We start from the raw sequence: 18,079 nt of genomic DNA on the forward strand, positions 1-18,079 counted from the left end.
CTCACAGCTGGCACAAGCACTTTCCAAAATTCATAGCAGTATTAGACAGTAACAGTTTTTGAGAGTAATCATTAAATTTAAATGGCACAGGATTAACACAGTATTGTTTCTGCTTAACTATCAAACTGCTTTCTTCAGCAGTTCTCCCTTTGTGACATGCTTTACAGTTCAGCACTTTCCCATTTTTATCAGAAAGCTACACCCTGTGAAGTGAGCATGACACCAGCCCCAGCAACCACATATAGCTGCCACTGGCAACAGAGGCCTTGACCCATCCTAGTTCAAGATGCCTTTACTTTTACTGAGTTTCACAGCACTCCTCACTCATCTGAGAGGCTCCTTCAAGGAGGGTAAGGATACATACCCTATGCTCCACTCCTCAGGAAATGCTGAACCACTTGACTGATGGAAATGCTTTATAAGCTATTTTATTTAAATATTTTGTCCAACCTGAAATGGAAAATGACTGTCTTTGCTTGGAAGAAGGTTATGTAAACGATGATCTTTGCAGCACAGCGTCTCACACGGAAGATCAGTTTTAAGGCGGCCCTTAGAGAACTTTCAGATATCCATTGGTATGTCCCCTTTGTACTGCTTTTCTCTGCTTTCAACCCAGGCCTTATTGATGGTGCGCTTCATCTCATCGTCCCCTTCTGCATACATCTTCTTTAAAATGTTCATAAGCCCTTCACTAGGATCTGCCGTGTCATAGGCAGCCTTCCTGCAAGATGGATACGTGAAAGGTCAGGTATACCCAACAAAATGAAAAGCTAGTATTTGACTGAAACATCCTGGTAACGGGACTTATCGTGGCACTGTCAGTCAGTTCCAAATAGCAAGTCCTAAGAAACACCCTTAAACCAAGTACAAGTTGAGTAGTATACCTACAGGTGTCCCATTGGGTGGGAGAGTATTTTGATGTGAAGCATTTTGCAGTGAACATGGCCCTGGAAGCACTCCCAAAATTAATTGCAGGAAGCGGAAGTGAAATATAACAGACACAGAGAATGCCAATACCTGCCTTGTGTGATGTGACAAGTGAATAAAAACTGAGAAATGACGCATAAAGCTCTTTGGAGAGGCCACACTTATAACAAAAAAAGGCCTTTTTTTCGCTTCCCATTTTTCAGATGATCTCCAGAGATTAACCGACCTCTTAACACAATGCATTTCAAAGCAATTTTCTCAGGTGATGAACAGTGCCACCTGCAGTCAGCACCCACGGAGGACATGGCCTGTATGACCTTGACTATAAATAACGCCCTCTATCTCATTTTCAAAAATCTTGCAGGTAGTTCCTGGCTCAAAAACACAGCAGATGGTAACAGATCAGCAGAGGGAGCAATTTCCTCGTGCTCGGGGCCAACCATCAGCTGCACAGACCCTGGCTGGGACCAGCATTTCTGGAGCCTGTCATTTGACAAACAACAGATCTTCGGGAATTCTGTGCACAAGATGCAGGCTTAAAGTGACCCTGTCCCTCCAGAAAACTGCATTAATTGTCAAGTCATTTGCTCTCAAATCTGTAAAGCCATTTGAGTGGTGAAGGCTATTTTACCCTAAATTCAGGTACTTACGCCTCATCAGTTTTAGCAAATCACCCTAAAAACATACACAAAATGAACTGTTGGCAGGGATAACATTCTCAATAGTGTTTTTCATTCTTCAAGGTACATGTAAAATAACAAAATCATTATATGATATACATATATACATGTATTAGAAAGTCTCTTGTCCCCAGGTGTTTCCTCCTGTCATTTACCACCCTTAAACCTATGTGTGTCTAAGCTGCCTGCTGCTCCCAAGCACTTGAAGTGTTGCAAAATGGCTTGAGACTTTGGAAAAGCACCTTTGCCAAAAGCACACTGGGATTTTTGTGCAGGCACTTCACACACAGGTGACAATATAATTACTTTGACCACTAGAGCTGCAGGGGATATCTCCATGTTTTTCTATATAATACACACTTGATCTAAAAACAGTCACCTCACTAATGCAGTTTTCGCAATTAATGCAGCCATCAAAATGCAAATTAATCTTTCATTGGTTGATCCCCTTTAGAATTCTCACTGCAGGTCTTCCCTATCATATGTCCTATGATGCAGCCTTCATCATTAGCAATAAAACAGTGGAGGAGTGGCAGCTACTCAAAATACTTCTTCTACTTGCAGTCCTACAAGTACCAAAAAATCCTAACCTAACGATCCTCCAACATCTCAGGGCCTGTCCCCCAGACCAACAATCCTCAGAATAACTGCACAGCTGGTACAGATCTCTACCAACAGTCCTAAAATACAGAGAACAGGAAATGGAAAACAAGACTGAGGGTTGAAAAGACACTTACTCTTTCTCTTTGCTTTCTTTTTCCACTTGAGTGAGACAATCCCATTTTTCCTCCCACTTCTTCTTACACATCACAAGGACCATGTCTGTCTTTATCTGTACAGTGAACAGCAAGGCATGAATTTAGAATGCTTCATAAAGGGATGCCAGACAAAATGAATAAGGTTAGTTTACAACAAACCTCTTCCATACTCACGAATTCCTGAAATACTTCTCTCAGCTATCCATTATTAGGTAGCATAAAAAAACTATAGTATGTACTCAGCCTCAGGGTACAAAGTATTAACTTCTCTGTGGAAAATTCACATATGTGATTAATATAATACTAGCACAGACTTACAGTACCAATACAGAAGAACATAAAGACCTGCAGAAACACCATTCAGTGATTTAAAGGATGCTCAAGTACTCAGGACTGCCTTGTAGAGTGACTGTATTTACTGGACTTCTCCAAACATACCAGGTTCAGACAGAGGCTCCTCCAACTTATTCCCCCAAGAACAAGAAACTGGTTTCAGGGTATTGCTTAATCTTGCAGTATGTTTTCAAGTTACAAAGCCTGTTGACTTGCAACCCTGACCTAAATTTCACAAAGAACTCCTCCGTGCCACAGCAGACAAGGGTCTACTGCAGCTTTAGCTCTGCTTAACAAGTACATGACCACTGATTGCTTTCCACTGTGTAAAAAAAATCACCAGAGCATCACTCTCATTTATTTCAGCTGGTTTAATTTCACTCTGTACTTATTTTAGGGCAATTTGCAACTGAACCAATAGTTCTTCACATCTGATGTCACTAAGTACAATACAGGATTCAGAGCAGGTATGTGACATATCTCAGCCTGGAAAGGTGCCACAAGCAGCAGACTATGGCTATCATCAGTCAGCAGCAGCACAGTGTTACTAGTTGTCCTGGTTTTGGCTGGGATAGAGTTAATTTTTCCCTTAGGAAATTACTGCCCTGGTAGGGTTAAACCACCACACCAGTGCTCAGTTCTGGAGCAGCACACTCTTACTAAGGCAGAGCAGGTTCCAGACTTGGCTTTGGGAATTAAGCCTATTTAAGCTTCCCAAGATTTCAGTCTGCTGCCAAATCTCTTAAAATCACAAACAATTTCTCAGGGGTATTTAAAAACACAAAGATGCCAGTGAACGCTTGGCAGTATTTTCTGCTTAATTATTTCTGAAATCCTGTTGGTGAGCTATTAAATATTCAGACATGATCTCCTGAAATGGGATTCCAGAGACTAATTCCGCAGTTATGACAATCACAGATGAGAAAGATTCATATTCACAATGCAGCAGAAGGGAAGGACTGAACATTAGAGCAGTGTGTCCTGAGGTAGCCAGGCAATGAACACAATACTTTGTGAGGGCCCTAAATTACCTCCAACAAACAAGGTGCACTGACCTTTCTAGAGCTGCCTTCCACAGAGATGGGTTTCAGGAGATTGTTGAAGGTCATGGTGTAGTTCTTCCCATTCAGATTCTTCACTAGCAGATCAAATGACCTGGACCCAGGAAGTGGAGGGAGGAAAGGCACAAATATTCCAATCATTACACTGTCTGAAAACCCTTTAGCAGGTCAACAGGCTTGAATTACTTTATTACCAGGGCTCTGGAAATATTCAGTTCAATTTTAACAGAGAAATTAAAAGGACCAATCCAGACTTCACAGCAAATCAAGATTTTTAGGACTTTTTCTACCTACAAAATTCGAAAATCAAATTTCCTTAATTTACACCTCACTTCTGCCACCACAAATATCCAGGACTAACATTATGTGCCCCGTCAAGCGTGGTGAGGTGCACTTGTAAAATGAAAACACCATGACACCCTCAAGTGCTACTAAAAGCTAATACAGCAGAAGTTTAAAAAAGAAAAAAGGGAGTGGAGTTAAAGAAAAAAAAAGCTGATCCATCCAACACTCCTGCATTTCAGAGTTTTTGTTGTGCTACAAGATGAACTTACCTCTCTGTGAAATTCACCTGCACATTTTCAGCTGGAAGCTTCTGGACACCATTTAAAGAGATGTAAATCTTAACAAACTTATCTGACTGATCCCAGCCTGGAAGTGAAAGAAAGTGATTAAGTTCTACCTTTCCTCCACAAGCTTCATGCATTCCAACTTCCCCCACAAAGCTCCCCAGAACGACTAGGGTCTTTGCCTTACTGAAGCAATTTTCAGAGCAATGAAAGGACAACATGAATTATTCAGGAATAACCTGAGAGGAAAGGGGAGGTTGTCATCCCCCCCACCCCCAAATCCCTGCACACTCTGAGAAAACCCATGTATCAGCTCAGGTCAAAAGAGAGCAACCTGGGCTGTGCAGGGGGAATCAGAGCCAGTTGTTTGCTCCCACTGCAGCTTCCTTGACCCACTTCTTCCCCTACTCCCTGCATCTTGAGCAATTCCCTCTCCTCTCACCTACATAGCAGGCAGAGAAGCCAAAGCTTACTCTTTCATTCCTGTTAAACACTAAGGAATAGAAAAATACCAGCTGGTACAGCAGGGATACTTAATGCACCCCACCAAACACTATCACACAAACATGATCAACACACATCCAGGCTATGGAGGGTAAGGTAAGCATACAGTAGCTTTTAAAGTGGGATCTCCAGTCCAGAATGAACACCTAACGCTTCACTGTGATGCTAAGTGGCAACTCTTAACTCCCAGTAATGCCATCCTGCTACGTCTTCAGAAAGATGGTGGAGCTCTAGAAAAATAATCCTACCATAATTGTTTATTTTCACTGTGTACCCTCCCAGAGATGACTTTTCTTCCTCTGCCACATCTTTTGGCTTCGGCAGAGGCTGATTCTTGATTTCCAGCTCCAGCTTTTGTTTCTCTGCCACAAGGACGTCACGCACTCGCTTCCTAGTGGCATTGGTGAGCAATTCTTTAACCTCTTCCAAATCTTTCTGCAACTGGTAAATACAAAGGATCACACATATACGTTAGATACACTCTTTGTGCTCAGGGCTCACAGCTTTTTATGACAATTCCACGTGTTCCAGATGTTGGAGCTTCAGCTTTATCAGATCAATAGTCTAGTTTCTCACTACAACCAGTTAAGCACGGAATCATGCCTTCCTCACCCCCTGTCCACTCCTGCAGATATGTACACCCATAAAGTATTAATTCACATTATGGGTCGGGCTGGAAGGCTGCAACTCCCCTGCTCAACCACGGCCATCTCAGAGCACAGGGCTGGAAAAGACCTCCGAGGTCTTAAACCTCCAGACAAGGTTTAAGCTTTCACTGCTTAACTCTTCATACATTAAAAAAAACAACAGAAACCAAGAGAAGCAGGGCGGATAGCACAGCCCCCTCAACACTCAGGGGGAGACCTCCACAGCCCTCAGCGAACGCGGGCACTGAGGGCTCTCCTCCTCCCAGCCCGGCCCACACCGCTGCCCCTCGCACAGGACCCCGCCAGCGCCCGGCGAGCAACTCCGGGAATCGCCTCACCTCCTCCCGCGCCACGGCCATGGCGGCTCCCCGCGGAACCTCTGGAACCTTCCGGCCGCAGGAAATGACGCGTCCACACCGGTCCCGCCCGCTCCGCCCCTGAGAAGGCGGGATCAGGAGCTATCCCGCCCCTGGGCTCTGAGGGAAGGGCGGGATCAGGAGCTATCCCGCCCCTGGGCTCTGAGGGAAAGGCGGGATCAGGAGCTATCCCGCCCCTGGGCTCTGAGGGAAGGGCGGGATCAGGAAAGGCGGGATCAGGAGCTATCCCGCCCCTGGGCTCTGAGGGAAAGGCGGGATCAGGAGCTATCCCGCCCCTGGGCTCTGAGGGAAAGGCGGGATCAGGAGCTATCCCGCCCCTGGGCTCTGAGGGAAAGGCGGGATCAGGAGCTATCCCGCCCCTGGGCTCTGAGGGAAGGGCGGGATCAGGAAAGGCGGGATCAGGAGCTATCCCGCCCCTGGGCTCTGAGGGAAGGGCGGGATCAGGAAAGGAGGGATCAGGAGCTATCCCGCCCCTGGGCTCTGAGGACCGAGTGAGGCGGGCAGGGGCTGAGTTTTCGTTTGGCGATCAGAAATCTCCTCCTCATTTCATGGCAGATGCCCCTGAGCTCGTGGTTGTTAAGGTGCTCGAATAATTTTGCAAAATAAAGTGGTGTTTCTTCAGGCAAAGAGTATCAGGCTCATGTGGTGGAGGGAAATAGTGATCAAAGGGGAAGAAATCTCTGTTCCCGGCCTTGAAAGGAAGATGGGCTTATAAACTAAGTGCCCAGTTCTGTGTCTGCTCCTCATTTTCATGGTTATTAAGGTTGGAAAAAACCTACAAGATCAGTTCCAGCAGGGTTTAAGCTTTCAAGTTCTAAGATTTCATCAATTAAAAAACAACCCAATCCGAGTTGTGCAGATGGCACAGTGCTCCCAACATATACCACCGCAGATGGAGACCCCCACAACTAATGCACAAGCTTTCTACAACAAACCCAGAGGGTAAGTAACTCTTGAGAGATTATTCCTGACCTGTAATGTCACAATGTGTACTCTGGGAGTGGCTTTGTGAGTAAGACTTAGTTAACAAACCATTTACAAGGAAAATGTAGCTTTTATTTGCAGAGCATTTGGCTATATGCATGTAAAAACATGGTGTAATGCTACCAACATTCTCTTTTAAGCATTTTCCTCATCAAAAGAAAAACGTGACTGTTGACACTTACAAAATCAGTGCAGTATGTGCAGGTATGAAAGCATAATTAAGTTTTCATGTTTTATTAGCTGTCTCCTCTCAAAGACCAAACTGGTGTATCAGCTGGTGGAACTGCACTGTCGCCAATGAAGCTCTTCCAATTCACATCAGCAGATGATCTGGCTTTGTCCTTCCCTTTCAGGTACTGGCATAATTTGTTTAGGATCTTTATTTGCCCCTAATTAGTCAGCCAAAATCCATATGTCACAAGAAGTATTGGCAAAAAAAAAAAAAATCCGGATTTTTTTGTCTGCCCTCCAATAGTAAAAAAGAAAAATAGAGCAGCTGTTCTTGTACATTTAAACACTAGAGAATTACTGTTCATCAGCGCAGTGAGCACCAACAAAAAGAAGTTTTTATAGCCCCACTGGGCATTAAAATTTCCCTGGAAGAAAACAATAAGGCAATGGTATTCTTTCTCTCAGCAGGAATGTAGAGGAGGCAGCATTTTCCCCTGTATGTCCTTATAAACAGTGTGAGCCAAGGTAGAACACAGCCCTTCAGCACTGGAAAATCAGTTTCTCTAGAACAAGGTGCCAGTTATAACACCTGTTTTACCAAATTGAGGAATGTCAGCTCATTTGCTGATATATGGGCTTAGGATCTGGGTTTTTTTTCTCAAGTGAACATGCAGGAAGAGATCTGTAGAGGTAGTGAGGGAAGAAGAAATTTGATGAAAATTAATTCACAGAAGCCCTGAAGCCAAAGATTTATGTTCAAGTTGGCATTCCACAAAGTGGTTTTAACAGATGTTGTACTGAGATGTTTATTATAACCCTCTGCTGCAGTGCTTCAGGATCTGCAGTGGAGAAAAGATCTGCAAAATTAACTGTGGTTATTCTAAATTTTCATAGGACTGTTTGTAAGCCTGACCATCTTCAGGAATGACATTTGGAGACAGGACAGTTGATTTTATCCAGGAAATACAATATGGTCAGCTGGAATTTACTTCTATGGCTTTTTTTTCTTTTTTTTTTTAATTGGTTAAGGGCAGTTGCTTATTCAGGAATTACTTCCTTATAATTTTTTCTGTGTAGCAGCAACTGAGACAAGGAAAAATTTTGTGTTTTTCAATTTAGCTACTAATCTTTGAATTTCTCCACACTTCATTGTGGTCTTATACTAGCAAATGCTCTTATTTTTACAATTTAAATTGGCATTGCTTTCTAATCTAAGTTCTGGCTAGAGGAGGAAATGCTTTTGTTAATGTAGAAATGCATTTGAAGTGAACCTGTAATTTGCTTTTCTCCTTGAGGTTTTTTTTTTTAAGTGTTTATTTAGTTTCCTTAAATGACAAGCTTTTTTTGTATACATGGCACTTCCTTTTGAGTGGCAGCTACCATGTGGAAGAGTTGTCACTCTTGTCATGTAAAAACAAACTCCACAGACCTCTCCTTTGCAGAAAGCTGCAACAGTGTCTGGATGCTGCCTCTTCTCCTGACAAAAGCCTTGGTAGTGATCTGGAGGTAAATCTACACAAAATGTTATGGCTGATAAATTTGATCTTCAGCTTTTGTCCCTCCTTATTTTCCCCTGAAGTGCTGTGTGCTCTGGCACACACCTGGGAACAACAAATGTTCATCTCAGTTAATAGAAAAGAAATCCTAGAGCAGTTGCTTACTTGGAGGAATAGTTTTAGAAAGCATTTGGATACTTTTGACTGTGGCACATTTTGCTCTGTCCTGTTCTTGCTCAGCCCTGCCTCTCTCCTAGTAGTCACTTGCTGTTTCCTTCTGCCCTCCATGTCTCTTCCTGCAGGCACCAAGCTGCCTCAAGGCTTGTGTACTCCAGGGAAGCACAAAGTCCTTAACAACTATTGTCCCACTGCTGTGTATCACCAAAGTCTTGGAAACGCAGTCCCTGTGCTGAAAATTGTGGAAGGGGCTGACAGCTGGTCTGTGAGCCAGAGCGAGCTGACAGAAGAAATTGGTAAGATTCATTTACCCATGAGGGAAAAAAGAAGACAAGGCTGTTCATGTGGGAACTGAGAGAATGGAGATAAACACCAGACACCTGCAGTTGGAAAAACAAAACTACTCTTTGTAAAATTCTCGTAGCAAGTCTGCCCAAAAACGGTGACACTACTTGGTACCAATGAACACCATGAGCTGTGTTACTGTAACCAATCAATGAAGTAGGAACTGTGTTGAAGAGTGTATGAAAAGAGAATTGGCAGCCATAATAAAAAGGCCATTTTACCTGTTGCTACATGTTGCTTTGTCTGTGGTGTCCGTCCCAGCAGCGACAGGAAATCTCAGACTGGCATGTGGAGCAGAGCACCAGGGTCGAGCCCTTAGCTCTCTGGCACAGCTCCCTGTGAACAGGGACATTATCATAAGGAACAGGCAGGAATTAGCACGCACCCCCTTTGGACAGCCAACCTGCCAAGTCACTGTGTCCCCACGCAACAGAGCTGTTGGTGGCAACTGCATCACAAACCCTGACACAGCAGCTGCTTCTTCCTGCCAACAGATTTGCTTCTTAAGTAAATGGCTTTGGAAAATAAGCATCTTATTCCCAAGTTGTTTTCCATTTCCATTTATTTTACAAGGCATCGTTCACACAATGATAACAAGGTACTGATCTGAACAATTCTGTAACAATTAAAAAAGTAAACATTTGTTGTGACCGTGTACACTGAATTGCACTTTTAATAACAAGCATTACACTTATCTTCATGTCATACTTTATATAATACATGGATGTGTTACCCAAGTAGTGGTAGTACCGAATGGTTCTCAGTTGTCAGTCTGATCTCTCTGTGATGCTCTTTTTTTTCTAACTCTTGAGGATTTGTGAGTTTGGGACACACCCAGATCATGATGGCAGCCCCAAATCTAGAAAACTTCATTGTCAGGGAGTCAGTGATTTGAAGCTGCTCTGTCTTCAGTGTGCTGGAGTGAACCCACCATAATGGCAGACAGACAGAGGGAGATGGATTATGCTTGATTAGAAACTTTTCTGCATTCATATGTCATCTTTTCCCAGTTCAAAGAAGTCAGAGAATCTTCTTTCATGGGAAAGAAAGAGTTCCCAAGGCTCAAGAGAGCTCCTGGCACAGCTTTTGAGGGCGATATAGCAGAATTGCAAACCCAGGGATTACTGAAAGACAGTAACTGAGGTCTGAAAAAAACTCTGGGAACATCTGCTGTGGTTTGCATTGGTAGTACCATCCATGTACTATATAAAATACAAAAATAAGAGAAACTGTAAGGAAATTAGTACAGCCCAGGATTCTGGTGGTATCAAATCACAAATGAAATTTATGATACCAAATCCTTTTGATGTATTTATCCCCTTGTTGTTCAGCTTCTTATATATTATTCTATATGTACGATATAGTTCTCCAAAGATACATATATATTCCTTTACAGGTTAAATAAAAGCAAGTCCCACTGAATAAGAAAATAATAAAAAGTAATACCCTAATTCTCTAACCATTTTTTTTGTCTTTCAGGTAAAAATAGCATGAAATACATTCAGTAGCAAAGCCATTGAGACCCAGGAGAAATGGAGAGCCCTGTATTCCTGGAGAATAGACCTGTATGTGTTAAGTCACAGTTCTGAAATAAATTGTGTGGACTTCTGACCTGGGAAGGATAAGTTCTTGATCAGTGCTGAGCCTTATTTATCCAGTTGCAAATTCCTTGCATTTCCCAAAAGTCATCTGTAGATTAGCTCAGTTCTGAAGGCTGCTGTGACATACACCTCCTGTAAAACCTGAGAGATCCAAACTTGAGCGTTTCATCATATCTCCCCTTAGTGTTCTTACCTGGAAGGAGCTAATGGGACAGTTCCCAGTAGGATATTAGCACAATAGACAAATAATTTAGTTTTTACCTCTGTGTTTGCACATCTGGTGCAGCCAGCTCTTTGCACAGCAGCCCCTTCAGCAAGATCCAATAGGGACAGGGAGTGCTTGCCAGCCACAGCAATCCCTCAGACCTGAAGGGAACATCTCTGCCCTTTCTTCACAATCAATCTGACACCATACTACTGTTTTCTCTCCAGCAGCTGGAAGAACACCAGCACTGTAAGGTAAGAGCCAAGGGTGTTTAGGCTTAGGAGATGATACAGAAGTTGCCAATTATCCCTGAGTCTAACAGTAAATGAAAATCCTCTGAGTAAATGAAAACCACCTGATTGTACTTCTCCAACACATGCAAGTAGTTTCATCACTGCAGCTACTTAATAGAAGGAACAACAGCCCTGCCTTGATCCTGTGGAGAAAGATTGGCATGTGATTTCCAAATTTTGGTACCTTGGTGCCAGTAAATGCAGATTTTTATTTACTCCTAAACTACCATGTTCAGTCAATGAGTGGCATCACGACCCTGAAGTCAACAAGACAATTCATGCTTTGTGAAGGGGCTAAACTCTTGCAGTTCTTGATTTTTTATCTCCATCTCCCCTTGTAAATGGCTGGTTTTAATTCAAGTTGTTCTTAACACAGTGGCAGAGATGATAATTCGTCTTAAAAGGAATTTCAAGGGCCAACTAAGAGAAGTCATTTAAAATGTCCAACAAAGAAAAAAAGTACTGCTTACCCGTGTAAGCACTTTAACTTAGTTCTAGCAATGTAACTTGGCTGTAAAATCAAATCATCATTAATGAACAGGAGACAAGGGTGGGTTTGTCTACTGGCAGTACTGATTACATGGCTGACTATTCTTCCTGAGACTGGTTCTGTCTGCCAAACCCTAATGCAGATGCACCTCAGGGATTTTGCAGTTTCTTGGCTTCTCCACCCATTGTGTTTTCAGTCTTTTTTCTTTTTATGCCTCTCCAGGTACATTTAGAAATGTTAACTAAGTGGGAAAAGTCCTATTACTTTGGGATATTAAGTTTGGTTCACAAAGATAATACAAGACTAGTTCACAAATGTACCATGTAACTAAATCAGCCTTGCTTCATTTAGCCTGTAAAGTGTTACAGTTAAAGGAAAAGCAACTTTTTAAAGTGAGAATAAGGACTTTTATTTTTTTTTTGCCCCCCATATTGGGCATCTCAGGAACAGATTATAGTCCAACAAGACAGAAGTTGTAGTAAAAACATTCTTTGGAGGTTTGTTCCTAATCAAAGTAAAGACTTTATTTCAGAATGGTGCATTCTTAATAAAATTTAAAAACAGGTTTTAGTTCCACATATATAAAATTAAAAAAAAATAATTAAAGTTTAATGTGAACTCATAGCTTACTACAGACTCAGGGAAAAAATAATCACTCCAGACTTAGGAGCTATGTTAGCTGTTCCAGTGCCATGTGGAAACAACAGTCTCAGTGATACTTTGATGATGTTTCCTGCTGAAAAGCTGAACAATAAGCCAGCTATCCCTGACAAATCACCAATGATATGTGTGTAGGTAGTTCTGTCACACAGAGGTTTCTTTTCTAGCAGGAAACTAAATTTCACAATAGCATCTATGGTCAGCAGAAAGAATTTTAGCTTGCCTGGGTTAACCATGGAGTCCTGATCTTTTCCTTCATTCTGAGTATTCATCAAGATAATGCCATAAAGCTATTTTCTTACTCTTTCAGTAATGCTGAGAAGATGGACTTTCCAGCTAAATATTACTCTTCCAAATGCCACTGCTACAAATGCTGCCTTGGATCTACAGTTGGAAGGTGGAAATTATTTACTGCCTTTAGGATCATTGCTCTCTGAAACTTCCTTTGGGTGAGGTAAGCCAGCTTCCATCCTTACAAAGGTTTAAAATCACCTCAGCTAGCAGGTAGCAAATGTGGTTTTGTTCCTGAAACTCAAATTCCAAAGTCAGAAAGCAGCTACACTGAGAAAATTAATGTTGTGTCAAAGCTCATTCTGTGAAATGTGGTGACCTTATTTACCAGTTCCTTTTTGACAACTTGGAAAGTCCCACTCCCATGATCTGCTTGCACTCATTGGACCCTTTGAGGTGATTTAACTCATTCACTTGACAAAAGATGAACTGTAGTGGAATAAATCCACCCACATCTTTTTTTGTTGTTGTTTTTAATTACATACTACATACTACATTTTTTAAAAGTACATACTACAATAAGGACAAGGGACAGGACTGTACAATGGGGAGTTGGAAGAGTGAGCTCTTAACTCATCTGCTCAGGGAATCACAGCCCAACACATTTCTTTAATCATTCTCACTGAATTTTTCCAGTCATGGTTTTAAATCCACTTGTAAGTATGATGCAAGATAAATGTAATGAGAAATTAAGATACATGTCAAATAACCAGTTTCTCCTCATGGGAACTGTACTCTCAAATGCAACAATCAGATGTTCACCAGGTATCATTAAATGTCACTTCAGATTTATCATTAATTCAGATTCACATTCTGAATGTGAAGTGGAACTGGTAAGTGAATGACTAACACTGGGTTTAGTGAGTCAAGAGAATGGAAACATTTATGCAAATATTGTAAGCAAGAAAGTGACAAGGGAAAAAGACCTTTGATAACATTTGCAAAAGAAATACCTTCTGTTTCCCCCCCTTTGGTTCCTCACTGTATTAGTAATTCCAGATAATCACTGTTCTTAAAGGTACATTGTAAAATATTAATGCTTTGTAACCCCTTATTCTTAGAAGACAGAGCTGTGTCAGGATGGTGATTATATTTTGATCCCAACTTCTATCAAGCTGACTGCCTTTTAGACTCTTTCCTTTGGCACTGATAACATTAAATTTGTACTACCCTGTTGAAAATAATTCACAATTATGCTTGACAACAAAGCACAAGATGGGTACTATTAAATTTTATTGTACAAAACCGACAATATATGGCATTCCTTAGAATTAAAAAAAAAAATCAAAACAGAACTAGAGTCCCTGCAAAAATCTTGTAAATGAAACAATTAATACACATTTAGTCCAGCAATGACATTAACCTGCAAGACCATCTTCTGACATGACACATATAATTAAAAAAATATTCCATCAGTTCAAGCAACAGTTTAATTTTCCATGAAATAAGTATTTCTATGGACACTTCATGTTTAGTCAAAACAAATGTTTTTGAAGTTTCTTACCTTGAGAGATAAAAAACAACCAGACTGCTTTGGGAATCACCAGAGAAGTCTACCCCCACAGGAATGTCTAGGGCTTGTATTCCACTTGAAAATGCTTGTTTTTATAAAAATAAGTAATATCAACAAAGTGTTTCCTAACCAAACACTTCCAGCAAACTGATCTTGTTTCTGTGGTATTTTATTCATCAGTGCAGCACAAGCCTCTTTGAGTGTTTTATTTAACTGATACCTCATTTCTGTGTCAAATTTGGAATCTGACTATAGACCCAGGGCAAGGTTTTCATTACCTTTATACATAAAACCCACCCTTTATTGCACAGGATTTACAAAAGGTCAGAACCATGCAAGGTCTCCACTCTGCTTCTCAGCAAAAACATCAAGTACACGTCAAAATGGTTCTCCCTTTATCCCAGTGGAAGGAATTATTCCTTGGAATTCTTAATATAAACATGAATTTTAAAAAAGGGAACCAGGGGACTTTGTGTTAAATTCCAGTTGAGTTGTAAATAGCTTTTAAACAATAGTATTACAAAACCTGCACTACCTGCATTTCTGAAGAAAAACCAATCCAAACTAAGTAGCTGTGAGGGAAGCCCATAGCAATTGTGCCAGGAGAGCACAAGCCTATCTTTGCTATGGTCTAAGCTTTACAAAAGGTGCTTCTCTGCAGGACACAGTTGCTGTGATAAACTTCTGAGATGGTCCCAGGGCCTAAGTTATCCTCAATGTGCTTTCTAGGTGTATTTTTTATACACCTAGATTATGCTGCAGTATTGTACATTTTCCATTCTCTCCCTTCCTCCAGAAGAAAAAAATTCTATGCAAGACAAAAATAATTTCAAATTAGATGTGTATTAAAGACCTAGTTTTGAAATATTTATTTAACATCTAGTCATATAAAATAAAGTGTAAAAGTACGAAGGTATCAGAACGTGGCTTTCAGCAAGGCAGTATGGGAAGTAGGAATTCAACATAAACCAGGACTTTTTTTTCCCCTTTGAAAAGGGTCACATCAGAAAATGAATGAAAAACACTGAAGAATTTCACTTCAAGCCTGCACTCCTGCCTCACTGTCCTTTTCCCAGGAGGAGAGACCACAGGAACAATCCTCCAAGGTTTCAGCTGTGTTGTCCTTTGTGCTCTTGTGCTGGCTGCAGCTGGAACTATGTGCTGCCCTCTCTGGGAGGCAGGGGTGGCTGGGGTGCCTGTGTGCCTGTGGCTGTTTTGATAGAGTTCAGGGTTTTGCTAAACCAAGAGTTTTTGGCAGCTTGGATTTCATTCATAAGGGCTCCTCTCTGGTGCTCCAGCTCCTAAGAAAGCAGAATAGTCAGAATTGATCAAAACCTAATTAACAAAGAAACATCTTCTTACTCAGTCCCTGCAGGCCAGCACTTCCCTTGCAATCTCCCAGGCACTGGGGAGAGAAGACATTCAAACTGCTGAAACATCACAAGACATTTAGACGTACAAATAAAATCACCTTTTTCTTTTTAAGACAGATTTTTTTTCTGAAAGTTCAGATATACAGGCATGCAGGTACATGCTCCTTTTTGGAACAATTTTTTCCATGATTCAGAATAACTTTGGACTAAGCATGAGGTTATGGTGATCACCCTGTTGTACTTGAATTCCACATACCTGAATTTTGCACTTGGCTTCCACGAGCTGCAGTTTAGTCTGTGCAAGCTCCAGCTCCATCTCTCTCAGCTGCTTCTTCAGTGCATCCTTCTCATCATCTCTTTCAATGCCTTTGTTGTCCATGCTTACAGCAGGCACCTTCAGTGCCCCCTCCTTGCTGAAAATCTCACTGCAGTGTTTGCAGGCCATCACTTTACCCTGAAATACCAGAAAGCTCATTCTTAATCCATGTTACAGGAGTTGCTGTACTTCCTGGAAGAGCCTTTTTATTTGTCAGACTGCGTCAATCTCAAACCATGTAGTACTGCAGTTTTTATAATTGGCATGAAAAGAATTTGAGTAGTTCATGAACAATTTCCAGGGTATGTTAGCCAGTATAAAAATTCCTAAAATCTACTTGGCATGCTCTAAGCATGGAGACTTTGCTCCTATACTAGAATCTTCTTGCTACCCAAAGCTTTGTAATATTTATGTCAGTACAACTCAGAAGAGTAAATTAAATCTGAGTAGATGAAACAGCTGGCCTGGCCTGCACAGACTGTAACAGGATGTTGAGCTATTTCAGCAGAATATAGGAACATCAATCCTAGAATTATTTTATGTTATTATCAGTAACATTAAAAGGTCACTAAAAAGCAACAAATCCAGTTCAGCTTGAGTGCTGAAGAAATATGCAGAAGCTACATCAGAGGGTAAACAACTCTGCCTACTCAGAATTAGTAGTAGTAGTAGTAGTAGTAGTAGTAGTAGTAGTAGTATCTATCAGGAAATGTTTACCTCCTACGTAGGTGTTCGTGGTAAAGGGGTTTAGAGAAGGGAGAGGAACCCCTGTGGATATTCTGGGGATGGTCCTAGCTGTGCCATTTAGTTTAATGACATAAACCCTTCTACTTAAATTACAGAAATCCAAATATAAACCTTGTCCAATCTGGCCAATTCCAATCCCTCCCCTGTGTACACTTGAGAAACAACATGTTTTGTCTTCTAGAGTCTTTTTTTTTTTTCCCCAGTTAATCAAAACATCCATGTAAATACTATTTTCTCTACATTTTTTACCAGAAGTATATACTTTAACAGCAAAAGGAAAAGCCAAGTACTAAATGCACTTCAGTTTGAGAATTCCACACTGTCTGATGCAAGATAAAGAACCATGAAAGGAAATAAACCCTTTCCTTGTTTACATCTGCTGAAAATGCATGTGTGGCTATTGATGTACTTTAAGCTTCAGTTCACATTTCGTTCTGTATCCCTGGCATTCAGCAACACTTGTGTTAGAAATATCCCCTGTGCAGAGACATTATTCTCACCTTCACAACTTCCAGTTCATCTTTACTGGCCGCTTGTTGTTTTTCCAGCCTGGTACTCAGCTGGGAACAAATCTGGAGCAGAGAAAGCAGTCTCTTAGCTCAAGTTTACTATGCTAAAGTAGAATCTGTACTTTTTTAACAATGGTTTTTGCTAGAACCAACATTTCTTAAATTCTGCCTCACTCAGGTATATGGATTCCCCCTTAACAACTCCACTGCTGCTGCTAATGATAAAAACCCAGCAGTATTCAATACAGAACCAGAACACTGAGACAGGGACATTGTATGGATGATTTGCTTAATGATGTTTATACTGCATTATGTCACAAAGTACAGAGGCATTCACCCTACAGTACTAAAATTAGCTGAAAGACAGGTTATTCCTGACTGCCTAATTAGGAGACTATTAGGAAAGCCACAAGAAGATTTATGACAAATTACAACATGACTCTCCAAAAGCCTGAAAGGTGGATCTTACATGAAGGATGAGATCTGCAATGCTGAAAATTCAGTTCTCGTAACAGGCTGAAAGAAGAAAAATGAGAGAGGGTCTCTGGAATGGTACCTGTTTATACTCTGCAATGATGGCTGTGGTTTTCTTGATCTCAGATTCTGCCTTCTCTAGCTGCTTCCTGAAGACTTCCTTCAGCTAGGAATTGAAGAAGAGAAGTTACACAGTATACTGATAGAGCTTCTCAAAATGTGTAATCAGATTGTTTTCTTTGTGTCTTGCTGTCTTTACAACAGCTCTATAGCTGCTTCTTATAAAATTCCAGTTCTCAGACAAGTGTCTGATTTACTCAGTTTACAAATACTGACTGTTATCAGTGATAACCAAAAAAGTCTATGCTGTGACCCTTTATCCCTGGTTAGAGAATTCTCCTGTAACTTAATTCCCATTCTCTGTGTTAAATGGTGGTACATCATGGTCCACAAAAAAAAAACATTACTAAGAAGTGGGGTTTACTGATTTAGTTTTTGTTTTTCTGTACATTGTCACAGCAGGCTTGGCTAGATTGTTTGGAGATGGCACAAGAAGAAGAATCTCTCAACACTATCAC

The 18,079-nt window shown here is 41.1% G+C and overlaps 2 protein-coding genes across 10 annotated transcripts in view; both read right to left on the reverse strand.

The window, feature by feature from the left end:
• Positions 1–412: 412 nt before the first annotated feature.
• On the reverse strand, positions 413–5,893 carry CACYBP (calcyclin binding protein). The gene is made up of 6 exons (XM_062497183.1): positions 5,818–5,893; positions 5,081–5,273; positions 4,314–4,410; positions 3,754–3,853; positions 2,345–2,439; positions 413–721 (listed from the first exon to the last, which is right to left on the reverse strand). Exons 1-6 carry the CDS (start codon positions 5,836–5,838, stop codon positions 562–564), a joined length of 666 nt encoding a protein of 221 aa, XP_062353167.1. The 5' UTR covers positions 5,839–5,893; the 3' UTR covers positions 413–561.
• Positions 5,894–13,294: 7,401 nt separating this feature from the next.
• The window catches only part of RABGAP1L (RAB GTPase activating protein 1 like), a 212,692-nt gene continuing 207,907 nt past the window's right edge, over positions 13,295–18,079 (reverse strand). For 6 of the 9 annotated variants that reach the window (XM_062497171.1, XM_062497173.1, XM_062497172.1 and 3 more), the window contains 4 exons: positions 17,584–17,667; positions 17,019–17,090; positions 15,712–15,909; positions 13,295–15,383 (listed from right to left, as the gene is read on the reverse strand). In XM_062497171.1, the coding sequence (XP_062353155.1) occupies positions 15,237–15,383; positions 15,712–15,909; positions 17,019–17,090; positions 17,584–17,667 (501 nt within the window). In that variant the 3' untranslated portion in view covers positions 13,295–15,236. The remainder of the gene's footprint in view (positions 15,384–15,711; positions 15,910–17,018; positions 17,091–17,583; positions 17,668–18,079) is intronic. The other 3 variants (XM_062497174.1, XM_062497178.1, XM_062497180.1) reach the window with 1 other exon arrangement.

This window comes from Cinclus cinclus, chromosome 8 (genome assembly GCF_963662255.1).
Source record: "Cinclus cinclus chromosome 8, bCinCin1.1, whole genome shotgun sequence".
Lineage (NCBI taxonomy): Eukaryota > Metazoa > Chordata > Aves > Passeriformes > Cinclidae > Cinclus > Cinclus cinclus.

What these genes read in the sequence shown, in the direction of transcription:
- CACYBP (XM_062497183.1), bottom strand. Translation starts at nt 5,838, where the DNA reads ATGGCCGTGGCGCGGGAGGAG. An exon ending in TGGCCGTGGCGCGGGAGGAG is followed by an intron (nt 5,274 to 5,817) that starts GTGAGGCGATTC and finishes TGTATTTACCAG; the next exon opens with TTGCAGAAAGATTTGGAAGA. An exon ending in TGGAAGGCAGCTCTAGAAAG is followed by an intron (nt 2,440 to 3,753) that starts GTCAGTGCACCT and finishes TTCACTGTACAG; the next exon opens with ATAAAGACAGACATGGTCCT.